This window comes from Adiantum capillus-veneris, chromosome 17, assembly GCF_014529385.1.
Source record: "Adiantum capillus-veneris isolate H3 chromosome 17, ASM1452938v2, whole genome shotgun sequence".
Lineage (NCBI taxonomy): Eukaryota > Viridiplantae > Streptophyta > Polypodiopsida > Polypodiales > Pteridaceae > Adiantum > Adiantum capillus-veneris.
The window spans coordinates 27,158,635-27,186,371 of NC_140947.1; the positions used below are offsets into that span (position 1 = coordinate 27,158,635).

The 27,737-nt window shown below is 44.6% G+C and overlaps 1 protein-coding gene across 1 annotated transcript in view; it reads right to left on the reverse strand.

The window, feature by feature from the left end:
- Window positions 1-1,221: 1,221 nt before the first annotated feature.
- Window positions 1,222-27,737, reverse strand: part of LOC147436963 (uncharacterized) — a 42,861-nt gene continuing 16,345 nt past the window's right edge. The window contains exon 2 of the mRNA XM_086486360.1: window positions 1,222-1,873. Coding sequence (XP_086342486.1) covers window positions 1,594-1,873 — 280 coding nt within the window. The 3' untranslated portion in view covers window positions 1,222-1,593. The remainder of the gene's footprint in view (window positions 1,874-27,737) is intronic.

The window sequence follows — 27,737 nt, forward strand, 5'->3', positions numbered from 1 at the left end:
TATGAATGCCTCTTTGCTCTATCCATCCTAACTCTCACAAGGGATTCTCGTTGAAGATGGATGTGAATGACTCGTAAAGTAGTATCTTAAAACAAAGATGCTAAATTCTTTAATTGCAATTATGTAAGCAGCCAACTTCACACTCTAGATAAAGTTCCGTGTATATTTCCACTTGTTTTGGTATAGAAGATACTAAGTTGTCCCCTGACCTTGTCCCCCCTTGACTCCCAAAGACTTCCCCACAGTTTTATGTGACTTATCAGCTTTAAACAAGGTAGTTTGCAGTGCATTCCTGGTATGTTTGCGCACACCTCTAGACCACACGAAAACAGAACAGAAATAAGAAAGGACTTTAAAAAATAAGACAAAAATTTCACAGGTGTGAGTGTTCTTTCTCGCGCACAAAGCGCACAAAGCAAGGGTGTGTGTACATTAGGTTCTACATCTGATTACATATACGCACTATTTTCTCCTCAAGGAGATTTTTTGCAATGTAAATCAGGTTCCAGCTGCATCTTATATACTTGGTTTCAACAAGCCTAATCTTTCACTCTCTCAGTTTTGAGCTCTCGTGCCTCTGTTCTTTAAGTTAGCATATGCTCCACAACAAATGCACACTAATTCTCAGAGCCCAACAATAAGGAGGTAGACTTTCATTTTTTGTGCAATTGAGACCTTCGTGCAAAAGCAAGGTCTAATTTTTGTGGCACAAACAAAAATTTAAGCAACTATCTGTATTATGCAGCCCACCATAAACTAGATTCAGCAATTTGTTTTGTTCCGACTCTTGTACACAGTGTAGCTGCTATTCACTAGCTGTAGCTCATCCTATCGCACTCTCTTGTTCACATTTTTGACAGTTCGCTTGTCTCTCAACTTTGTTCAATTCCTCCCAAAATAGCTTCAAGGTAGTTCTCCCTGTTCCTACAAATAATGATACATAAGGATGTTAATCCCTCATGTACTAAAGTCAAACCTCTGCCTCTATGTGTGTCTGGGGGAGTAGGAAAGAAAAAAACACGCTACTGTACTCTTGCATGCAATGATCCCACAGCACCTTTTATATACTGAGCAACAGGCAAGTCAACCATCCTCAGCATTGTGACGTAAATCCAATCAAAATGCTCAGGAATTTGTTTATCTTGGCTTCTACACAAAGAAGGGGGCTAAAAAACTGAAAAGCTTTGGGCAATGCCAGCAAGCAATGCAAAGAACCGGTGGTGCTTTAAAATACCCTTTTTTCCTATTCAATGTCTTCGATAATGTATATACAAAGAGCCTGTTATCAAAAAAATTCTGGGATTATCACGCATCAAAAATTGCAGATGGCTGTTTGTTTGTAACGAATCATGTGTCGGTAGCGTGACTATGTTAGTTCACACTCTGATAAGAAAAATACATTGACCCACTTCAGAAAAGCAGAACAGGCCCTACCCAGTATTACACAAATTCCTGGCTATATCAGGTCAGTGTCATTCGACAATGTTCTTCCCTAGCAAACACTGCAGCAAAGCTGTTATGTTAGATCGTAAAGAGTCTTCAAAACATGTACTGTCTTGCTTATGCAGATGGAGGCATTGTAAGCAATTGCTCCTACTGCATCCCTGAACTGGCAGCATTGTCTGTGTCCTTGTTCAAGTTAGTGATGGCCACATTCTTCAAGGAAGCATCTCGAGCAGCACGTCGCTTGCACTGTATAAGGCGGACATACTCTGCAATCACAAGGTGTAGCTTTGGCCCAGCCTTGGGTGCTGCATTGGTGTTTGCTTTTCTCACACTCCGTGACGATTGCTTCTGTATGTGAGCTGCACAGTGAGCTGGAACTAATGATCTCAGAACTGGCTTTCCACAGGTGACTGGCCCACCCTGACCACTGCAAAAAATACGTCTCTCTCTCTCTCTCTCTCTCTCTCTCTCTCTCTCTCTCTCTCTCTCAACGCATAGCTGACATTCTGTTACTTTAACCCCCTTGGAGCGCCAAAAATGGTGCTGACCCCCAAGGGGTTGCGCTGCTCTGGAGGGCGGGCAACAAAAACATAGAACTCTGTCCCCGAGCAGCTGCAGATGCGGGCCCCAGGAGGGCGTTGGCAATGGACGATGAGGGCAACCGGCAGCAAAAGAGGCTGAGCGCAGAGCACAAGGCAGATTGTCACGTGCGCATTGCACTGGAGCCACATGAACAAGCTACTGTTACAGTTTACAGTCGGTCTTAATTAGCTGAGGATCTAGCCTGGCAATTTCTGAGCCTCCAGAAGGAGGTGCATGATCAGGCAGGTCATAGTTGCATACCCTCACTTGCACAATATAGTCATTTGAGCATATAGGCATATGAACAATCACTTTAGACTTTGACATGACATTATAGAAAGTAGGTAGGGCAAATCACAAAGAACCTATATGAGCAACCCCTTGGTCCCCATTGGATCAGAAGATCAGTACCCAGTACCCAGCAGTATCCTAGCGTGTTACCTCAGCATCTATCAGTGTTTCCATCGCCAGCACCTTCAACGTCATCAGATCCGCCAGCGTTTTTGCATCAGATCAACCAGCCTTTTTGCACCAGATCAGCCCTAGCGGTTTTGCATCAGCATCATTATCTAGCATTTTTGCACATCATCAGCAGGGAGCACTCAGTATTCAGCATTTAGCAGTTGTATGAGCATTCATGCAAGTAATTAAAGCAAGTACTTGCTCTTGCAACAGAGCAAGGGGGCCCTTGAGGGTGGTTGGGACTTGACATGCCGTGTCGTCTCTCTTTTCTCTCTCTCTGCCTCTCTCTTTCATTGTGTTCAACTCAGCTCTTTCACGTGAAGTAAAATAACCTTGTGTTTGTGCAAAGTACTAGATCTGAGCTAAATCCCTAAACCCTTCCACTGCACCTAACACAGACATGTAGGTTGAAGGGAGCCCTAGCTCTCTCTCTCTCTCTCTCTCTCTCTCTCTCTCTCTCAAATGAACTGCACTATGTGTACATAAGATACCATAATTACCTCGGGAGATGCTCAATGGCCTATCACCCAGAGGATGTACAGGAGTGACAATGTGTAGGCTATGTAAACATCAAGGCGATCTATACGATGATATTAATGAACCACTGTGAGGGTGCAATCCTGATGTGACCTTGATCCCGATGGAAAAGAATCGACGACCGCGCACCTGTGAAAAAAGACGCATAGACACTACTCCGTTGCCCTGGAGGAGCCGGCTGAAGAATCCCATTGACTGCAAAGAGTATGCAGCATCTCTGTCTAGATGGCTATCAAAATGGTGGACGTAGGGGGGGACTGTGAGCCCAGAATGTGGGCACATCGAGCCTTCCACATGGTCCAAAGCGTGATGTTGCATATCGTGGTGAAAACTGTCTCTCGCTGTGGCAAAAATCCAACTAGTGACCTTCATCTGGGATCATCTGAAGAGTGCCCGGTATATAATCCAAGGGAGTAAGCAAGAAGATCAGGTGTGTCGGCACGCCTTGAAAAAAGGTGTGCGACCCCAGAAATTGGGGGAAGCCATGCAATTGTCCCCCACATCACGAACCCATCATGGATGCTTGCTCTAATCAACAAACAACAAACTGCTAGCTACGCAGAAGGACAAACCCACAAATAGTGCCTTAAAACCTCACGCTCTAAAGTCGGATCATGACCTGACTACTGACCAAGTACCAATAGGCAATCCTGCATGTGCTATCATCCACATGAAAAAACATATCCTGCCGCTAATCCGGAGGGTCCAGATGCATGACCAAAGCAAAAGAAGCCTCCAGGGAGACACAGTACTCAAAAAGGATAAAGGGGCTCCATCATCGCTCAACGAAGGACACTGCCACTCACGAGCATGCGAGTCCAACTGAACAAGTGGCATTCTGTCACGTGCACATCTAACCCTATGTGCATGTGGACAAGCTGTAACTCCTACTACTGGGGTTTAGGACAGCCTAGGAAGTGTTCTGGCACCCCTGTGAGCTTGTACGCAGGACGTGCATGTCCAGGCACTTTAGATTAGTATACCCTCTAATTGCACATGAGCATAGCCAGTGTCTGCTACGTGTAGGCATTGGGGAGTGTTCTCATACAGTTGCATTAGTACCCAGCCTAGGTATTTATTTGCATGTGAATCACCTCTTATTATTAGTTTATCGACTTATTAATAAGTGACATTTTTGCATCATTTTAGAAATCATGGGATTTTTAAGTTGCATTGCCCGACCCAGCTTTTATCCAATATATAAGTGACCCTAGGGCCTAAGGGCAACTTCTCAACCATAAGTCAGTACCCGCAGTACCTCAGCCTCTTTGGCATTTTTCCACCAAATCAACCCATCAGCACCAGCGTTTTCAGTTTTCAGCCGTAACCTTGCCGCATTGTCGCAGTACCAGATCAGCCCTAGAGTTTTCAGCCCAAGCATCAGATCAGCCAACGTTTTCAGTTTTCAGCCCAAGACACCAAGATCAGCTAGCATTTTTCAAATTTCAGCCCATCGCCGCCATCAACGATAACATATCAGCCCATAGCCTCGTTACAGTTGCAGATCCCATTCTGCATCCCTAGCGTTTTGCATTTTCAACCTTTAGCCTCGCAGATCCAAGCATCTACCGCAAGATCCCATTAGCATCTCAACATCTAGGACCATTGTATCAACATTTGTGCAAAGCAAATACCTCTCTAGCGATAGAGAAGGGGGCCCTTGGAGGGGGTTTTGGGACCCCATCTGGTGTTAGTCTTCTCTCTCTCTATCACTCACAAAACCTTCATTCACAGTAACATTCTCACTTCTCTCTCTAGTCTTTGCACACGTTCATGAAGTAAAAGGAACTCTCATTCACTAAAAGGAACCTTGGGTACGCACTAAGCACTCAACATGTGCATACACCATCAATCACTTCCGCCGCACATTACACTCTCCCTGCCAAACTGCCTCCCCAATAGTGAAAACAGGGGTCAACACGACCTCCTCTGGAAAGAGGCTACCACTCTAACATGCTGCCAATGGGCAGTTTGCAAACAAAAGTGGCTATATATTGTGTACAAGGAGACTGTTGGAGATGCCCAAAAGTCTATCACCTAGCAGATGTACAAGACAGGGAGTACAATGTGAAGGCTATGTGTACAAGGTGGCCTGTATGAAGGATGCAAAACGAACCAATAGGGAGGTAAGTAATGCCATGTGATGTGTTCATGGTCCAGACTGAAAAGAACTGAAGATCAAACCCATGTCCGAAGAAAAGAGTCTATGCCTCTCGGAGGAGCCCACTGTAGTATCCCACTGGCCGGGAATAGTGTGAAGCGGCTCAGTCCAAATAGCTATCAAAGTGGCCAATGTAGGGGAAGACTAAAGCCCAGAATGTGAGCATGACGAAAGTTCCACATGGTCCAAAGAGTGATGCTACAAAGGTCCAAAGAGTGATGCTCCAAATTGTAGTAAAAACTGCATCCCTCTTAAGAGAGGTCCAACTGATGGGCAGCATTTGGAATCATCGGTAGAGCGCCCAGAAACAGTACCTTAAAGACTCATGTTGCGAAGTGCACCTTAAAGACTCATGTTGCAAAGTGCACTCTCTCTCTCTCTCTCTCTCTCTCTCTCTCTCTCTCTCTCTCTCTCTCTATATATATATATATATATATATATATATATATATATATATATATAAAGGGCCTCTATCTTTTGATATTACATAAGTATTACCAAAAAGGGACTGCCAATTCAAAACATAGCTCGAAGCCGAGCCACAACAATCAACCAAAGGTCTAACAGTAGGTAGCACAAAACCTATGGAGAAAATTGATAGATCAGTACTCGTATGAACATAGGCGGAGACAAGGAGGCCAAAACACGGGAACACAAATCTACCCAATGAGATACTACACCCTCAAGAGATGCAACACTACCAGGACATCATCCTCTGTTAACTTTTCCCATAAGGATAGTACAAACCTCAGCCACTGTGAAGCCTTTGTGAAGTGGCAGTGGTTGTTTGGACCCGCACACACACAGCTAGTGGCAGAGCACTAGAGCAAGAGCATAAGGAGCCAGAAATTAAAGGACTTAAAGTACAGCTTAACAACCGATAAATTGTGTCGCAAATCGCGGGTTGCTGTATGGCAGATTGTTGATGCGGCATATTCTTGCGTGGGCTAATTGTCACCAGCGTGTGACTACTATCTATCCTTTTTGTTGATTTCTTTCTTATTATCTATTTACTTTCACTTTTTGGAAACACCCCTCGGGAAATCTAACTGCCCTGCATTGCATAGCTAGTGTGGAACTGTCCAGAGGGAGTCCGGGCCTGAGGGCAAGAGAGCACTAAGGTTGGACAAGGACTATGGTTAGCCAAGTGGGGTCATTGACTAGCCAAAGTGGAATCCTTTGCTACAGAGGCTACATTTCAGTTCTGGATGTGGCCGCAGTGTACAAAGAGGGTCGGATGACCTAGAAAGATACAATGGCAGCATCTCCTAAAATTTAGGGAACTGCTATTTTGGGACCTGAAAATGTCTTCGCGTCATTACGTGCAGTTTGACATGGGGATCATTTTGTTACTCTGTGGCCAAGTCAACAGAGGCTGCAGGTGAGATATTTTTAGACCCGAGGGTCTAAAGCGGGAAAATGCACAAATGAGTGACACTTGGCACTTTGAGGCCAGTTTACTACTTATAGAGAAGGCAAAAACGTGATTTATAGTTGGGAGGCTCATTTTGCAAGTCTCTGTCACAGGTTAAGAGCTATGGAGTGCTTGCTTTCCCTCTTATGCACAGTGCGGTGCCAGGAGTGATGCCCTGCACGCTACGCACTGCCCTCTCTCTCCCCTTTGGCAGTATGTTATGCCCCTCTAGTGGGCTCTTCATTTGACCAATGTACAGTTGTGTGGGTTCATGCGCGATTGCCGAGGCAAGAGCCTCTTGCACAGGTACTGGATTAGCTAGCGGCTAATCCCCCCGCAGGTACAGGTGAATTCGGAGAGGTTTCACGCCAGAAATCTCGTCCGATTCAAAGGGCAAGTAGCCCTACAGGTGCGGGAGCTCGAGGACTTGCTAGGGATGCGACCGGCACGCGAAACGGAGCCCGAAACAGTGAATTACAGCATGCTGTGTATTTTTGCAGGTTTAGGGTTTTGGCCCTAAACGGACCCTAATACCCCCAGGAGGTTCGGGGACGCAAGGGGACCGCTGTACAGGCGATCTGGCGCATTTTCAGGGCTGAAAACAGAGAATTCAGCGTGCTGCAGATTCTCGCCAGGTTTTGCAAAGTGCCCGTATGCGTCGGGAAAGTCGGTCAATGCGTGGGAATACTGACCGTGAAGGGTTCTAGTACAGTTATGCTGCCGAAATCGGGCTGGAACATTGGAAATTCAGCCGAGTTTGTGCGGGGCAGCTTGTAGGAACCACAGCGTTTATTCCCTCTTTTGAACAATAAAGAAATACCGAAAGGGGCGCCTAAGTTAGGGGCCAATCTGGTGTCTGTCTACTCATACAGGTGCAATCTAGCAGCCTGTATCCCTCTCCCCTTTGTTGTGTCTTGAAAGTACAGGTAAAATAGACGACTAATAATGGATGAAAGCTAAATCAAGGTTTAAAGTAAAGTCTACCGCCCTTTTTGGATTGAACAGGCCGGTTACACTAATTCTTGGGCGCCAGATTATTAAAGCCGTTGACTTCTGGATTTACTTTGGAAAGCATATCCTTTTAGGGATTGTTTTTAGTTATAAACTTTAGGTTTCTTTTTTGAAGCAAAGTGCCTATAAATATAAGGCCTAGCCTCAATTGCTCAGATCTTGGAGTGAGTGGTCGCACACAATTCTAAAGGGCTGCCCCCAAGGTTGGAGCTCTCCAAATGGATGTATGGAAGAAGCATCCAAATGTAGTTGATCGCGGGAGTAGGAACTAGATGTCCCCACTAACTGTCAACAGTACGTGCAAAGACGTCATCCAAAGAATCTCACAAATCAATTGTCGCACATCAAGAAAACCGCCCATGAAAGGTTGCAAACCTATCCCATAACTGGCGCTGACAAGTTCACAAGAGATCGTAAACCTGTCCCACAACTAGTACTAACAAGCTCACAAAAGGACAAAGGAATGACCAAATCTCTAGGGCCACACTACTACTGAGGAAGGAGAGAACATGGAGAAAGGAGAAGTCCACACTCCATCAAAACCTCCTTCAAACGTTGTTAGTGTTGGCCAAGGGTCTCGCACCACATGCTCCACCCAGGCTCTAGGGACGTTTTGTTGTGCATCAGGCGCACTGATCAAATGGAGGAAGACTGAAACCGGCCCGTGGGGTTGGCTTTCACCCGAAATTCTTTACTTTAAACACACACAGAATACTTTGCAAAGGTAACCTGTAACAGGGACTAACACCTAAGTATACACACGGCTCAGAAGCTAGAATGCTCCGAGCAGACGCCGACAACCTGTAGGCCCCAAAATTGGCGCCCCTTTCGGTATTTCTTTTTCTTTAAGAGTGGGAATAAAACCTGTGATCTCCTACAAGCTGACCCGCACAATCTAGGCTAAGAAACACCTGTTCTGGCCCGATTTCGGTAGCATAATTGTACTAGCACGCTTCACAGTCAATATCCCCACGCAATAGGTGACTTTCCCGACGCATACGGACACTTTTTCCCGACGCATACGGACACTTCGCAAAACCTGGCGAGAATCTGCAGCACGCTGAATTCTCTGTTTTCTGCCCCGAAAATGCGCCAGTTCACCCGTACAGCGGTCCCTTCGCATCCCCGAACCTCCTCGGGGTATTAGGGTCCATTTAGGGCCGAAACCCTAAACCTGCAAAAATACACAGCAGGCTGTAATTCCCTGTTTTGGGCTCCGTTTCGCGTGTCGGTCGCATCTATAGCAAGACCTCGAGCTCCCGCACCTGTAGGGCTACTTGCCCTTTGAATCAAACGAGATTTCTGTCGTGAAACCTCTCCGAATTCACATGTACCTGCAGGGGATTAGCCGCTAGCTAATCCAGTGCCTGTGCAAGTCGGCAATCGTGCATGAACCCACATAACTGTACATTGGTCAAATGAAAAGCCCACTAGTGGGGCATAACATACTGCTCGTAGGGGGGAGAGAGAGCAGTGCGTAGCGTGCAAGGCATCACTCCTGGCACCGCACTGTACATAAGGGGGAAAGGAAGCACTCCATAGCTCTTAACCTGTGGCACATGCAAAATGAGGCTCCTCTCAGCTTAAAATTCAGCGCCAACTCTTCCTTTGTGAGGCAAGTGCACAGAAATGTGCCACTTGGCGCATTTACAAGCATTTTTTCGTTTCGGGTTCGCCGCTTAAAAATCTCCCAACTGGTCGCCCAGTTGACTTCGTGGCAGAGTTGTAAAATGTTCTCCTAGTCATACCAGAGGTAATGACGCGAACACATTTCGTGGCCCAAAATAGCAGTTCCCTAAATTTTAGGAGATGATTCCGTTGGGCTCCATGTGGTCATCTGACCATCTATCCTCATTGGGACCGCATCCAAAAGTGCAATGTGGCCCAACTGTCGGATACTTTTTGTTGGTAGTCATACCTTGACTTTGGGCCTTTATCGAGTTCACTTCCTAGTATCCACCAACTTGCTAAGTGCGATGGGGGGACCTATATGATCTTGCTCTGAGCCTAGACATCCTCTTACCGTTCACTTTGGCCATACAATGTCCGACCGTTTGCTACTTCAAGAAGAGGGTCTCAAAAATAAAACCAAACCCATTGAAAAGAAACCAACAACTAAAGTTAGCAGTTGCCACGTCCCCGTGACATACCCCCTCTTGAAATCGCAAACGTCCTTGATTGCTTACCATAAATACACGCCACTGATGATCTTGTGCTATTAACACTCTTCTATCATCACATGTATCCGCAAGAAAGGTCATAACAGATAGATACAAATGACTTAATGAGGCCTCCATACTTTTGTCATTTCCATCTATTACACTAAATTCATATGTACATTTGATGTACTAGCTCTATCATTACCCCTCCTTTGCACACGTTGGGTTGGGGCATAATTAGACTGTAACCCAAAGGCTTCAAGGTAAAGCTGCAATACATTTGGTGACTCTGACAGTTCATGCTCTTCCATCCACTTTACATCCATAGGCGGATAGTTCTTGAACTTCACCAAATAGCGTCTTGCAACTTGTCCTTTAACTTTTCTGTCCTTATGTGCCAAAACTTGCTCAGGTACCAGGATCTCATCAAGTTCCTCAACTTCTGGCTGATCCTCATGTAACTATGTCAGACTTTGTAAATAATTAATTTATTTACGAGAAAAGAATTATCTAATTAGTTGTGTGCACATCATAATAGATTTAGCAGTTCTGGGGCCTCAAGTGCGCCCAAGTTTGGGCCAGTGCACCTCAAGGAGACCCTAGCAGAAAATACCCTGAAGCCCTAGCGATTGGGAAATCGGGTCTTCAATGAAGGGGTAGATAGTAGCCTCAGATTTCAGGCTCAGAAAATTACGCGCGCTAGTGCAAGCACAGGAATGAGATGGGGTCCTTAGAATAATAACCCTAAGGTCTAATTATTTTACGGCCTTAGGATAAGTTAGTTAAAAGTATTCTTAAATGATTTTGCACTGGACCAAATGGCCGGACAAGTGCGAACAGGTAATGCCAGAGCATTGCTGGTACGGCAATGCGCTAGGGAGCAGATAAAGTTTTCATTTGTTGCATCTATGTGTGTAGTTGTGCACTTAATTTCACATTTCATTAACTAACATAGGATTTTTAAAGTCAAAAGTTGAATGGTTTAAAAGTTTTACAGTAAGTGTGCCAAGTGGCACACTTTCCCATGCAATCTCTCTCTCTCCCTCACTCCCTCTCTTCATGCTAGCGCCCCCTCTTCTGGGAGGCTATAAGAGAGCAGCCCCTCCCCCTCTTGCCAGGTTGGCAGTGTACTACCCCCCCCAAGTTGACCATCCTCTACGTAGTGAAGCTCTTCATTGAAGCTTGAGAGCAGCACCTTGTGGTGTATGTGGAGCCTTTGAGCACCCATCACCCAAAACAAGGCCTCTCATGGTTGCTTGCAGCTTTGGGAGAAGTTTCATCGCGTAAAGTAGTAGAAAACTCTCTTTCTCCCTTGTCTAGCTGCTGCAAATTCCTTGTTTTCAGCCCCTAATCACTTGTATTAGGGTGAATTTCAGCAAAGTCTTAATAGAATCTCATTCCCCACTACCTACTCTACACATACACCAAGTTTGGAGCATTTCCATCGCGAAAAGGACCTCCAATTTGGCATTGGAACACGCTCAGGTAACAATTTCTAGTTATGTGCAAAAAATTACAGCAAGCGTGTGTGTGTGTGTTTTGCATGTTTATGTGGTTGGTTAATTGCAGGAATGATTACGTCCAAAGTGGCACAGTTAGCGGAAGATAGACCCTCATTCGTGAGAGCTTCTGATGAGTTTTGTGGAAGGTAGACTCTCCCCTACGAGAGCTTCCCAAAATCTCGCACAAGTGGATAGATCCTCTCAGTAGTCAGAGAGCAGTTCTTCTACTCTCTCAGTCAGAAGTAGAAAAAGGCCAAGAAAGAATAGAGGACGGGCTTTCACCCCGTTCCTATGCTTGTAAAGATTCTCCCTTAGTAATAAAGATATTCTCTTTATGGGGGGGGGGGGACCAACCCATCTTCTGGTCCCCAATGAAGTGTCAAGCTTTCTCTCTCTAATTCTCTTGAGTATTTGAAGTGCAATTAACCGTCAGTTTACGCTTCCGTATTTTTGTGACACCTCATCTGGCATATCTTCTGGCACATCACCCACGAAGGGTCTTAGAAGACTCTCGTGAAACGCGTTATGAATCTTCCACGCATCAGGCAATTTCAGCCTGTAAGCCACATCGTTGCTCTTGTCAAGCACTTGAAAAGGCCCATAGTAACGCATGTTGAGCTTAGGAAACAGCCGTTCCTTGCCCTTCATCTTCTTTAACCTTGCCTTTTCGAAACTTAACAGAACCCAATCACCAGGTGATAACAGCAATTCACGACGGTGACGATCAGCAGCCTTTTTCTGCTTTGCCTGAGTCTTCTCCAAGGTAACTTTAATTTTCTTATACATCTCATCCATGTTCTCAACATATCAATCTGCCTCAAAGATCTTGTCCTTTGTATGCAAAATGGGAGGAACCTTTTTGCCGCCTTCAACAATCTAAAAAGGTGCTTTGCCAGTAGACGAATGCACCGTATTATTGTACGCATACTCAAGCATAGGCAAATACTGTTCCCACTTGCCCTTATTATCTGACACATAGCATTTCAACAGATCTAAGACAGTAGAATTAGCCTCTTCTGACTGTCCATCAGTTTGTGGATGAAACGAAGACGAGAACTTGAGCGTAGTGCCCATGTTCTCAAACAATCCTCTCCAGAACAAACTGGTCATGCGAGGATCACGATCACTGATAATCGATTGTGGCATACCATGGTACTTAAACACAATATACATGAACAAGCGTGCCATCTGATCAGATTTTATCTTCTTCTTGACAGGGATAAAATGGGCCTGCTTGCTGAACCTGCAAATAATGGTCCATATACCATCATTCCCTGTTGGCGTTCTTGGAAGATCAAAGATAAAGTCCATAGCAATGCTTTCCCATGGCTTATCCGGAATCGGCAGTGGTTGTAACAACCCTGGTGCCTTTTGCCTGTCAATTTGACCTTTCGGCAAACTATGCATGCTCGCACAAAGGCATCCACATCTCTCCTCAAGGTAGGCCAATAGAAGAATGTCTCTACCCCTTTAATTGTTGTATCAATGCCACGATGCCCTGTATACGGTGGGACATGACTCTCTTCCATGACCTTATGTCGCAGTGGCCTAGTGACACAAAGTCTGCCATGCATCATCATAAAACCGTCTCTGAGGAGGTAGTGCTCGTGATGTTGCCCCTCTTGTAACTGTTCAAAGATCCTTGCAAAATCTTCATCAGCAGTATACTGTTCCTTCATGTCATCTAACTCATGATGATAAGGAATTGACACAGCTGAAATTTGTGGCTTTCTTGATAACGCATCAGCCACAAACATTCTTCTTGCCTTCCACATGCACAATCTGGAAGTGGAACATGGAAAGAATGTTTGCCCATCGCATATGCTTTTCGGATAACTTTGACTTTGTCAAGAAGTATCGCAAGGTCTGATGATCTGTTTGGACAACAAAATCAGCACCTAAGAGGTAGTGCTTCCGGCTAGAAAGCGCATGAATCACGGCCAAGAGCTCTTTCTCATAGACTCTGGCCCTTGCAAAATTCGGCTTTCATAAGCCACTACCCGTCCATCTTGCATTAGCACTGCTCCGATGCTACTGCCACACGCGTCACACTGGACCACAAATGACTTCTTGAGATCTGGCAAAACAATAACTGGATCTGAAGTCAACTTTTCCTTTAAGAGACTAAAAGCTGAAATCTCTTTTTGGGTCCATCTGAAAGTGACCTCTTTCTTTTGCAAAGCGTGAAGAGGCGATGCTATCTCTGCAAAATTTCTGATAAACCTTCTATAATAGGAACACAATCCCAAGAAGCTTCTGACATCGTGCACAGTCTTCAAGTCTCGCCATGTCTTGATAGCTTCGAACTTTACGGCATCCATTCTAACATCATCCTTTGAGACTATGTGGCCAAGAAAGTGGATCTCTTCGAGGAAGAATTCACTTTTCTTAGGATTGACAAGTAACCTGTGATGACTGCACAGCTCTTCGAACACAATGGTCAAGTGACGCCTATGCTCCTCTTCATTCTTCGAATACACTATCATGTCATTGAAGAACGTTCCAACAAACTGTTGATGCGAGCAGAAAATCCAGTTCATCATTCTGTTGAACATGGCAGGAGCATTTGTTAGCCCAAACGGCATCACTAGAAACTCATAAAGACCAAATGTCGTTCTAAACGCAATCTTGTGCACATCCTTTGGCCTTATACGAATCTGACGGTACCCACTCTTAAGGTCTATCCTGCTGAAAATTGCAGCACCCTCTAAACGATCGAGAATATCATCAATTCTAGGAATAGGGAACCTATTCTTGATGGTATTCTTATTCAACGCACGGTAATCAATACACATGCGCCATGAGCCATCCTTCTTGTGCACTAGGAGCACTGGGGAGCAAAAAGGTGAAGAACTAGGCTGAATCAGCCCCTTCTCTAATAACTCCTCAACCTGGCCCATAATCTCTTTCTGTTGCGCCGTACTAACCCTATAGGGAGGTCTATTTGGTGGGCTACACCCTGGCACCAAATCTATCCGATGGTCCTCAGGTCTCTCTGGCGGCAATTGCGACGGTAATGAATCAGAAAAACAATCACTAAACTTTTGCAAAAATGCTGACCTTTCTTTATCTAACACAAATAAATTTGATTGATCACTATCTGAGACATCACGTGCAAAAATCAAGTACACAGAAAGATGATTCTTTATTATAGAAGTGATAGCAGAAGCAGATACAATAGGGACTGACTCTCCTTTAAGCTTTACATCCAAGATGTGAGTTTTGCCCCTATGTTGTACAGTGATCTTTTTGTTGTAGGCATCCAAGACTCCATGCACTCGGAACATCCACGGGATCCCCAACAAGGTGTCACAACCTTCCAACGGCATGATATAGAACTCTTCTGTGTCCACATACGACTGAATATGCAGACGCAGCTTTCCAATGATAGGAGTAACACACTCTGAGTGACCAGGATATGCCAACCCTGCCTCTGCTATGTACCCCATCTCTTCAGCTCTAATGCCCAGCTTCATAGCTAACTCTGGTGAGATAAAGTTGGCTTTGGTACTTGGATCAAAGAAGATGAGTGCCGTCTGATCCCTAACTTTACACCATGCCCTGCATAACTCACTGGCATCAAAGTTGGGCCTGTCACCCACCATGTCTGGCACTAAACCTACCGTGGGTTTAGGCTTCTTGCCTTTCTGGTCTTCTTTATCCTCTGAGTCAGCTAGTCTTTTCCTTTGTGGACAATTGATAGAAAAGTGACCAGGCTGCTCGCATATAAAGCATTTGTTCTCAGCCATTAGGACCTTCATTTCCTCGAGCGACTTGCGCACAAAAGGCTTCCTTTTCTATTTCTTTGCCTGCGCTCCAGAAGTCCCGGCTGAATCCTTGTCTTTGGTGGCCTTTTCTGACCCCTGTGACGCATCAGGAGCCATTTTCACAAAGGGCTTCTTCGCTGAATTTTTCTTTTGCTACCCTCCTTTATCGCTGCTCGGAAATCCACTGTCCTCTCCTTTCAACAAGGCAAGACCAGTGTTCGCAACTTCCATAAGCTGAGTGAGGATAGCCACTCTGTTCAAGGTACAATAATCGCGAAGCCCTTTAGGCAACCCACAACAGTACTTCTCTATCTGCTCTGTCAATGGCACAAATCTGTAGGAGGTCACTGAGAGTAACGCTTTACAAAACCTCCTATTGTACTCCAGCAAGCTCTTGCACGAAGCTGAAGTAAGCTGGTGCCAATCTGTCATGACATCGGATTCAAATTCATTTGACAGCCAAGCAGATGCAAACATTTGCTTGAAGTAAACCCAAGTGGCGGGTGCTTGTCCTTGCATTAACAATGTCGTCCACCATGTAAGCGCATTGTCCTTTAAGAAAGTGGCAGCTTTCCTGACCTTCAAGGCCTCTGTAAAATTCCCTCCCACATAAGCTGTATCAAACTGCTGGAGGAAGGTAAGAGCCTTCGTCTTATCCTCGAAACCACTGAAGGTACTGAACTTTACAGCTGCACCACCTTCTTTGTAAGCCTTCGGCTTTTCTAGTGCCCCCAAGTTGTCATAAGGAATGGTCTGCAACATGGGCACTGCAGTAGGCATGATCGACGCATCTTGGCCATTCACATTTTGCGTCAGAGGTGCGATATCTGGTTGTTGTCCAGAAAAACCAGCCATGCCAAAATGACCCTGTGGCACCCCACACTGGCCCTGGTTGCAATGAAAACCTTGCTGTATGCCGATACTGTTGGGTCTAAAGACCCTCTTCTAGCCTCTCTTACTCATTAATTCATTCTTTTATACTTGGGTGTGTTCACACCCAAAGGCCATTTAAATGGTCACAAGTTTATACCCTTAATAATAAAACATATGGCTTTTAGTTGTGTGCCCAAGAAACACACTAACAAAATCGTACTCTCTCTCTCTCTCTCTCTCTCTCTCTCTCTCTCTCTCTCTCTCTCTGCTCGTGTGGTCTGCTACATCCATCGCCAGCCCCTCTAGCACTTCAAATTGATAGTTCTCTACTTCCGCGCACATTCCCTCGCGAGAAATCTTCATTTTCTCTCTCCTGCGCAATTTTCTCTCTCTAAAAACAGCAAGCGCAGGTGTTTTCTCTCTCCTCTCCGGACTCAGGGAAGTGAATTACCTCAGCCCACAAGTGCCTATATGCTGAAAACAAGTTGAAAACGGGTCATTTCGGACTGTTTCTCTTCAAAAACGGGTTTTTTTATTGTTAATTACAGCAAGCACAAGTGTTACGGGTACATTTGGGACACTTTGGGCAGCACCAATCCACCCGGAGAATTGGGAATTTTGCCCTATTTGCTGAAATTTCAGTAAATTTCAGCAAATTGTCACTTTAAACTTGGGGGTTTTGCACATTAGTGCAAGATTATTCAAGTCTACGCCTACAGGTGTAATTACAGGAGAAATTCTCGGGGATTCGAGTTGAGAAATTGAGGGCTTTTGCTGATTTTTCAGAAATTTCAGCAAATTGTGCAGTAACTTTTGGGGTTTTTGCAAATGTGATGTAATTCTTGACATTTTGTGTCATGTATTGCAATTTGTGGTACGATTGAGCAAAGTTTGAGACCTCTCTCACATATACATGAGGTTTATGTGACAATAAACACATGTATTTACTTGTGGATGCTTCCCATTGAGTCTATGTATTGCTGAAAATACATTTTGCAGCAGCTTTTATCTCAGTTGCAGGTTTGAGGTTGTTGCAAATGCACTTTGGTTTTACTGCTGAAGTGGGAGCATTCATGCACAGGATGTATGCTTCATGTGTGTGCTGAAATTTCAATATTTACTACTGAAATTTATCTCTTTTACTATTGTACACTTTGGATAAAGTGTTTGTAACCCAGTGTTACGTTTCCTTGCACTTCTATAGTGTTCTCTGAGCCTGTAAGAGGCTAAAATTGCAACTTGCAGCCTGCTGTTAAAAATTTACAGCAGTGAATTTTTGGTCTATTTTGCATCGAAATGGCTTCCAATGCATCTACAAGTAGCAATGAGTCAAAGTCTTTGATGGAAATCAAAAGATTTGATGGCACTAGCTTTGATTTGTGGAAGGAAAGAATGCAAGGCATTCTATTCCTTAAAGATTGTGAAGATGCATTGCTCGCAACAAAACCTGAAAACTTGTCAGATGCAGATTGGGCAAAGCTAAACAAAAAGGCTGTAATGGAATTTGCCTATTCAATTTGAGAGTAGCGGAATTTAATGAGAGTACTTTCAAGAAATGATTTTGTGAGCATAGCGGGTTGACATAATTGAAGATAGCAACATAATCATAGCAATTAGTTAACTTGGCATAGACATAACTTTTGCAAGAGAGAGAATCTAGAGAACATGACAACGGTTGAGGACCGGATTTATGTGGAGCCGGTCCCCCCTCCAATAGGCATTTGTATTATGATTTCTCCCATAAAGAGAGACTTGTTACAATACATTCTTTGTGTTCCTTGTGACCTAGGTGAAGCAATGAAGATGGAAAGCTTCATGCATCACCATCATAGCATAACCTAAACTTGAAGAAAGCTTTAACAATACCAAGCCTCAGTCCCAAGACCTCAAACACCTTTGAAGGTGGAGAGAGCTAGCACGGAATGAGGGTAGGGAAGAGGAAGAAGAAACATTTCATACGAGAAAGAGCTAATTCCTCACTTATCATAACTCTTGTGCTAGCATACATAATAGCATAGTAATGAAGAAGAAATAGATGGCAAGCTCAAGCATTGAAGCATGGCTCTTGGATGGATTTGCACTCCATAGCCAAGAGTGTTGGTGTAGGCTCTCAACATCTACTTGCTTGGAGAAAGAGAGGGAGCTCTTGCACTTTGCATAGTACACACTGAGAGTGTTTGTGAGTGTGTGTGGGTGAGTATACCCCCTAAGCACCCCCCTAGCTTGCTTGGGTCGACCCCCCCTTGTAGCTCATGCTTGAAGCTCATTGGACCCCTCCAGGCCTAGCCAATCACAAGCAGGAGCCATTACAAGTAACAGAGATAGCCTTGGGACAAGTGTCCCCCTTTCCCCTTTGAGGACTTGATAAATGCAAAATCAATTAATTAAATATCCTTTATTATCATTGGACCCCTTAGGTGGCCAACCAATAGGTTTCAGGCACACCATGAGGGCAACATGAGGAGGAACTTGACAAGTGTCCTTGCTGCCTCTTCAAGCTGGGGCTTCCCTTGTGTGTGTGTGTGTGTGTGTGTGTGTGTGTGTGTGTGTGTGTGTGTGTTCTCTCTCATCCCCCCCCCTTGTAGGGATCTTTTTGACTTTGGATGAGCAAGCCCCTTAGTCATCAAGCATGACTAAGCACTTGAAGTAGGGGGTGTTCCCACAAGCATCTCAGGCAAGCTTCTCAAGGCACCTCAAGCACCTTAATCATGCATCAAGTCAAGCACCTCAAGCATGGAGCCAGTCAAGCACCTCAAGCATCTTAATCAAGCACCTCAAGCAAGACAAGCACCTCAAGCACGACAAGCACCTCGAGTTTGGGCCGGGTTCCCACCTCAAGCTCAGCCCTAGCTTACCTAAGGTCAAAGGACTTTTACACACATTATTGGAGGTCTTCAATGAAGCTAACCCTAAGGTCTTATGCTCCATTGGTTAGCCTTGCTCTTGATAGACCATCTCCCATTTGGGCCCCTTTACTATTGGCCCCGTGTTGAGATAGATCTATAAGCACATATCTATATCTTAACACTTGTTCCCGTTTATTCTCCCACATTAAGTGATCAATTTAATATGAGAAAATCATTTCGGTTGGTTAGATATTAGATTTTATGACAAAGGTTGTTGCTTATATCAAAATGGCTGTGTCAGATGATGTGCTTACTGATATTAAGCGTCTTGACACTGCACATGCTATTTGACAGAAGTTGACTAGTACGTATGAGAATAAAACTCCTGTGAATCAAGTTCATCTCATGCGGAAACTTTTAAACATGGAATTGGATGAGGCAAAGCCTGCATCTGAGCATTTGAATGCGTTTACAGGTGTTTTGAGTCAACTTCAGGATTCAGGGCTGCAACCATTTGATGACAAGTTGAAAGCTATCTTTCTTTTGATGACTTTGCCCGACAGTTGGGAAGCGCTTGTTGTGTCATTGTCAAACAATGCTGCTTTAACCTATGATGGTGTAAGAGGCTCCATTCTCAATGAGGAGATTAGGAGGAAAGCCAGTGGTGAAAGCCAGTGGTGAAGGCAGTGGCACAGCTTATCATGTAAGGGGCAGGTCAGAGAAAAGGAACAATGTAACTAACAGGGGCAAGAGTAGAAGTAAGAGCAAGGGAAAATCTCAAGATATAACTTGCTATCAATGTGGACGTAAAGGGCATAAAAAGCCTGACTACAGATTTTACAGGCCATATGAGTGAGAAAGGACTACAGGTTCTCTCCTCTCTTAGGAGATTTGATGTAAAAGGTCCTTGCCTTGAATTTTGTAAATATTGTATCTATGGTAAACAAGTGAAGTTCTCTTTTCGTCTGGTGTCTCTAAAAAGTTGCATGCTCTTGATTTAGACATTCAGATGTTTGCACTATGCCTGTGAGCTCACATGGTGGTGAACGCTATTTTGTATCTTTTATTGATGATTTCAGTAGAAAGACTTGGGTGTATGTACTTAAAAACAAGAGTGATGTTTTTGACGCTTTTAAAAGATCTCAAGTTAAAGGCCATAAGAACAGATAATGGGGGAGAGTATGTATCACGTGAATTTAATGGTTTTTGTGAGATGCATGGTATTAAAAGGGAGTTAACAGCCCCTTATAATCCATCATCTAATGGCGTGGCTGAGAGATATAACCGCACAATTTGTGAGAGGATACGTTGCATGTTGTCCACAGCTAATCTTCTGCAAGAATTTTGGGGAGAGGCTTTGAAAACTGCAGTTCATTTATGCAACCGTTCTCCAAATCGTGCTTTGGACAATGGCATCCCCGAAGAGGTTTGGTCTGGCAAACTTGCTTCATGTGACCATTTGCGTGTTTTTTGGCTGCGAGGCATTTGTACATGTGCCTGTAGATCAGAGGACTAAGCTAGACATGAAATCCATCAGAGGCATCTTCATGGGTTATGGAGATGAGGGTGAGATGGGTTATAGAGTATGGCTACCTGATTACAGGAAGGTTGTACGCAGCCGAGATGTAGTATTTAATGAGGCTAAATTGCTCCAAAATGCTACACAAGTAGACCATGATAAAAAGAGGGTCAAATTTCATAATGACCAGCCAGCCATAAAGCCTTCCTTAGCTGAAAATATGGTGCCTATTGATGCTGAAATTAAGCAGCAACCATTTGTGCAACAGCTAGAAGAGAATGGACAACAGATAGATGCACAAAATGGGGTAGAACACAATGACCAGCAGGCTGAAAATGATTTACAGCAGGGTATAAATGCTGAAAATCAGCCGCTAAATGATAACAAAATCATTCCTGAGGATGTAGACCCTTTACTAACAAATGTAGATCATTGGGTGAGGAGATCTACACGTCAGAGACGTCAACCAGAGAGGTTTCATCCATCTTTGGATTGTGTTTTGTTTACTGATGAGGGAGAGCCTCTTACATACAAAGAGGCCGAGTCTTGTGACGACAAAAGTAAGTGGGAGCTTGCTATGAAATCTGAGATGCAATCACTGTATGCAAATAATACATGGGAGCTTGTGCATTTGCCCAAAGGTAGGAAAGCTATTCCTAACAAGTGAGTTTATAAGATCAAATGTGTTGATGACAAACCCAAATACAAAGCGCGTTTAGTTGCCAAGGGTTATGCACAGAAGGAAGGCATTGACTTCCAAGAAATCTTCTCACCTGTAGTGAAGATGTCTACTCTCCGTGTGTTGTTTGCTCTATGTGCTATCTTGGATTTGGAGCTTGATCAAATGGATGTGATCACTGCTTTCTTACATGGTAACTTGGATGAGGAGCTGTATATGCTGCAGCCTGAGGACTTTGTCATTCCAGGGAAAGAGCATTTGGTATGCAAACTCAAACGCAGCTTGTATGGGCTGAAACAAGCTCCTAGACAGTGGTACGAAAAGTTTGATACTTTTATGCTCAATCATGGTTTCAAACGCAGTCAAGCAGATCACTGTCTTTACACTAAAAAGGCTCCTGATGGTAGTCTTATTGTGCTAGTCCTATATGTGGATGACATGTTGATTGCTCGCAAGCATAAGGAGACTTTGAATGCTTTGAAAAAGGAGCTGAATTTTGCTTTCTCGATGAAAGATTTGGGTGCAGCTGAACATATTTTGGGTATGCGTATTAGGAGGGATAGAAAGAAGCGTCTTTTATTCCTTTCTCAAGACAAGTACATCAAGAAAGTACTTGAGAGATTTAATATGGCTGATGCTAAGCCTCTTGGTGTGCCCTTACCTACGCACACAAAGCTTAGCAAGCTAGATTGCCCAAAAGATGATATAGCTGCTCATGCTATGAAAGGTATTCCTTATGCTTCAGCTTGTGGTTCATTGATGTATGCCATGGTTGCTACACGACCAAACATTGCTTATGCAGTGGGAGTTGTTAGACATTGCTTATGCAGTGGGAGTTGTTAGCAGGTTCATGTCTAATCCTGGCAAACCACATTGGGAGGCAGTGAAGAGCATATTCAGGTACTTAAAAGGTACACTGGACACATGTATATGTTATGGCAAGGGTACACTATCATTGCGGGGATTCTGTGATTCGGACATGGCAGGTGATCTTACACTAGAAAGTCTACCAGTGGGTATGTATTCACACTTGCTGGAGGTGCTATTTCATGGTGTTCAAGGTTACAGAAGATTGTGGCACTGAGCACTACAGAGGTTGAATATATTTCAACCACAGAGGCTTCTAAGAAAGCTATTTGGCTTGGCAGGTTGGTCAAAGACTTTGGTCTTCCTGCATATGCTCCAATGCTTGGTTGTGATAGTCAGAGTGCTGTATGCCTAGCTAAGAATGCCATGTTCCATGCTCGTACCAAGCACATTGATGTGGGTACCATTTTATACGACAGGAATTGGATGATGGCCTTGTCACATTGACAAAGGTCAAGACACAGGATAACCCTGCAGATGTTCTCACTAAGTGTCTTGCTAAGACACAACATCAGCATTGCTTACACTTAGTGGGAGTTACTTAAAGGTACCACATCGAGCCTTTAAGTGGGAGGTTGTTGGGTCTAAAGGCCCTCTTATACCCTTTCTTACTCATTTATTCATTCTTTTATACTTGGGTGTGTTCACACCCAAAGGCCATTTAAATGGTCACAAGTTTGTACCCTTAATAATAAAACATAGGGCTTTTAGTTGTGTGCCCAAGAAACACACTAACAAAATCGTACGCTCTCTCCCTCTCTCTGCAACAGAGCTCGCACTCTCTCTCTCTCTGCTCGTGTGGTCTGCTACATCCATCGCCAGCCCCTCTAGCACTTCAGATACTACCATACATGGGGTTTGGCATGATGCCTTGCATACCCCCGAACACTGTTCCTGGCATGTACGGCTGACTTCCAGGCGCATAACCAACCATACTTTGGAACACTGATCCACCCCCAAAATACCCACGATGTACCGTGGGTGGTGGAAAAATTGAGTGCATAGCCTGGTATCCAGTTCCCTGTCCATTCAAGAGAGCATGCTGGCTCTGAAAGGTGGCGGGCTGAACTGGCATACCTGTGGAATAGGCGCTCTAGCCACCTGTTCAAGCACAAGAGGAACCTGTTTTGGAGCCCCTGACTCCGCAACATGCAAGTGTTCCCTTTCCTCCTAAGCCGCATGAAGTACCTGGGCTTGAGTATCAACAAGCTCCGTATGCGGCGTAGGTTGCCTATTTTGCTGTTGCACTGGTGGCGCTTGCAAGAACTTCATAAACCTTGGATTCTGCACCAGCTGCGAAAAGACGTATACGGCAGCAACTAACTGAGTCTTGAACGCATCATCCTCAAGTTGCCCAGTCATAAAGCCCTGTACTACTGGAGGGACATTCACATTGACAGGAGGTACAGACTGACGTGGCCGTGAGCTCTCGCCAATCTCGAAAACCATAGGAATCTCCTGCCTGTCCTTTGGAGAGGAACCCTCTTCCATAATGCCCTTCCCCTTGTCGGCCATAGTGTAATCCTCGCATTCCTGCACTCTGTGTCTTTACCCAAAAACAATCCAGGCTCACTCTTTAAGGAAAAAGTGATTGATATCCCGGAAATGGAACCATGAAATCGGCCCATGGGACGGTAGGCGTTGGCTTTCACCCGAAATTCTTTACTTTAAACACACACAGAATACTTTGCAAAGGTAACCAGTAGCGAGGATTAACACCTAAGTACACACACGGCTCGGAAGCTAGAATGCTCCGAGCAGACGCCAACAACCTGTAGGCCCCAAAATTGGCACCCCTTTCGGTATTTCTTTATTCTTTAACAGTGGGAATAAAACCTGTGATCTCCTACAAGCTGCCCCGCACAATCTAGGCTAAGAAACACCTGTTCTGGCCCGATTTCGGCAACATAACTGTACTAGGATGCTTCACAATCAGTATCCCCACACAATAGGTGACTTTCCCGACGCATACGGACACTTTGCAAAACCTGGCGAGAATCTGCAGCACGCTGAATTCTCTGTTTTCTGCCCCGAAAATGAGCCAGTTCACCCGTACAGCGGTCCCTTCGCGTCCCCGAACCTCCTGGGGGTATTAGGGTCCATTTAGGGCCAAAACCCTAAACCTGCAAAAATACACAGCAAACAGTAATTCCCTGTTTTGGGCTCCGTTTCGCGTGCTGGTCGCATCTATAGCAAGACCTTGAGCTCCCGTACCTGTAGGGCTACTTGCCCTTTGAATCAGACAAGATTTCTGACATGAAACCTCTCCGAATTCACTTGTACCTGCGAGGGATTAGCCGCTAGCTAATCCAGTACCTGTGCAAGTCGGCAATCACGCATGAACCCACAAAACTGTACATTGGTCAAATGAAAAGCCCACTAGTGGGGCATAGCATACTGCTCGTAGGGGAGAGAGAGCAGTGCGTAGCGTGCAGGGCATCACTCTTGGCACCGCACTGTACATAAGGGGGAAAGGAAGCACTCCATAGCTCTTAACCTGTGGGGCAGATGCAAAATGAGGCTCCTCTCAGCTTAAAATTCAGCGCCAACTCTTCCTTTGCGAGGCAAGTGCACAGAAATGTGCCACTTGGCGCATTTACAAGCATTTTCCTGTTTCGGGTTCGCCGCTTAAAAATCTCCCAACTAGTCGACCAGTTGACTTCGCGGCAAAGTTGTGAATACAATAAACAACTCTTTAAAAAATTGCAAATTAAATACAATGACCTTAAGGAAAGATTTAAAGCCTTGGAGATAAGTGGGAAAATGAAGAAGATACGAAGGTTTAATTTTCAGATATACAAAACACTCATGTCATACCAGAGGTAATGATGCGAACACATTTTGTATCCAAAAGTGCAATGTGGCCCAACTGTCGGATACTTTCTGTTGGTAGTCATACCTTGACTTTGGGCCTTTATTGAGTTCACTTGCTAGTGCCACCTCATCCTTTGGGCAATCTCCTTTGCTAAGCTTAGTGTATGGAGGTAAAGGTACTCCAAGCGGCTTAGCATCAGCCATATTAAACTTGTCAAGTACTTTTACAATGTACCTTTCTTGAGATAAAAACAGCAATTTCAGCTTTCTATCTCTTTAATACGCATGCCCAAAATATGGTCTGCATCACCCAAATCCTTCATAGCAAATGCTGAATTTAACTTACATTTCAGAGCATCAAGATGTCACATGACACATCCAACCCTATGTGTCCATGGACAAGCTACAGCACGACAAGGATTCAATCAATCCAGTTAGTCTAGTTTTAGAAGTGATATCGCACTTTTGTGAGTCTGTTCGCAGACCCTGCATGCCCAGACACTTAGTGTAGATGCATATCCTCTGGTTGCACACAGCATGATCATAAGCATTTCCATCAGAATCCATCAGAATCCTTCAAGGGAATTTTCCAGTGCATTTAGCCTATTTTGCCTATTTTTGACATTTTTCACTTATTACATTTAAGTGACTTTTGTTGGAAAGTAGGTAGGGCAAATTGAGTAAGTTTGTATATAAGCAAACCTAAACTAGCACTAATTGGCAGAAGAGGCAGCAGGAGCTCCACCGCTCAACAGGCAACTTCTCAAGCAAGAACCCCTTGGGGGCGATTCCCTCAAGCAGACCCCTTAGCGTTTTTCATCAAGTACCATCGCCTAGCCTCTCTCAGTTGCTAACGTTTTTTCATCAGCAAGCTCCATTGCAAGAAGGACCTCAGCCTAGCGTTTTTTATCCCATCACCTCTATCGCCAGGCACCAGTAGCCCTAGCGTTTTCTACCAGCAAGGGCAGCATTTTTGCATAGCCATTTCAGCAGATAAAGACCTGCAGTTTTCAGCCAAAGCCCATCAGCTTTCAGCCCTAAAGACGTGTAGTTTCAGGCCCCAAATCAGCGTTTTTCAGCCGCAGCAGATTTTAGCCCATTAGCGTTTTTGCACAGCAGATAAAGAGTAGCAGATTTCAGCCCTTAGATCGGTCTCGCCATCCCCGTCGTCGTCATCGATCTAGCCTAGACTTGCATCAGCCACATGCATTCAGTTTGTACCAATTTGTGCAATCAATAGTAGACCACTCTCGCCGAAGAGAGTGGGCCTTCGGAGGGAGGAGGGTTTTACAACGTCTCTAGTGTCGTATTCTCTTCTCTATCTCTTAGTCTCATACACTTGCACGCATAGTGTCTCTCCACTTTGTGATTATTGCACTCTCTCATTAAGAACGGAAGGCTCTCCCTTCCATAAGAACAAAAGGAACCTTGAGCACAGTTCGGAGCACTCATCTTGAGCAAAGTTCAAACATTCATTTTGTTGCACCTAAGATTGATATCAGAGCTTTGGCAGTGTTCTATATCACTCAAGGAAAGAACCACAGGAATCACAGAATTTTTTTTGCTTGTTGCGGTCGCACAAACCCAAGTTCACTTGGGCGTGTCGATTCCTAATCGTGTTTTTGCAGAGTGACAGGAATCCAAAAAAAAAAGCCCTTGTCCAGCCTCCCCTTGTGCCTCTTTTCACTCATTGAGAGCGGATCGTGAACTAAGCACAGCCGCCCAATCGACGAGAGGTGGGAAAAAGCAACCTTGGTGTGAGCACAAGGCCGCCAAGGGGTGCGCCCGCGGAAAAGAGCAGAACTCGGGTGAAGAATATCCTTCTCAAACACAGATTGCAAGTGAAAGAAGAACCTCAAGAACCTCAAGACCCGCAAGAACCTCAAGAACTCAAGAACCCCAAGAACCAAGACTCCCAAGAACCCAAGTTCCTCGTGAACTTAAGACCCAAGACCACAAGAACCCACGACTTCAGAATGGTCATCACTCGAAGCGGAATGGATACTTCGCTTAGAGGTGATGAGCATGAGAGAGGCGAAGAAGAATTTTCCCCACCAGGAGGTTTTTCCGACCCTCCCCCTTCCCCATCTACGTCAAGGATTGCACTAACTCGTATGGAGGCTTTCGACAAGATGGTGATGGACATGAAGTTAGAACGCGAAGCAAGACACGCAGAAAGAAAAGCAGAAATGGATCGCAGACACGCAAAAAGAAAAGCAAAAATGGATCGCAGACACACAGAAAGCAAAGCAAAAAGAAAGGCAGTCAAAGCAAGGCAAGAACAGAGCGATCGACATATGCAAGCGTTCTTGCGACTCTTTTCTCAAGTGCAAGCACAGATGCAAGAGATTCAAGAGACGGAGACTCTCTCAGTCTCTTCTTCTCCCAAGCATGACACACAGAATTTGCATGATGATTTGAATGACAATGATTTGCATGATGATTTGAATGACAATGATGAGCATGATGATTTGAATGACAATGATGAGCATGATGATTTGCATGATCAAGATGTGATTTCTCACACGCATGATGATTTGTATAATCAAGACGTGATTGTTCACAAGGATGATGGTTTAGTTGATGCTTTTTCTAGCGAAGCTAACCTCATTGCCAATTCGATGAATCACGAAGAACCGATCTTGGCTCTTGAGTTGAGGTCCACAGAACCCCCACAGGAAGATTTGATCAAACACGACGAAGAACCGAGTGTTTCATTCGTGATCGGTTCCTGTATTTTCATTAGCATCTTTATGTGATCCCTTTTCCTAGGCATGACATATTGTACGTTGAGCACGTTTCACTCATGGATGAGCACAGAAGAATGCGGATTAATCACGAAAAGCTGAAAAGTATGCATTCAAGGAAGTCACATTCCATGTCTCTTCCTTGGCACAACACAATTGTAGAAAGAGCACATGAAAGTATGAGCACCAAGCATGAGCATTTCCATTGTGAATTGCCATAGTTGATTGCTCTAGATCATAAGAGAAATATTCGATCTCATTGTTTGCGTGTGTGTGGTGAACGGTTTGACACTCCGTCTCTTTGTTCATTTGCATTGCATGCACAGTCTGTGAGGAAGACAAGATTTTTTC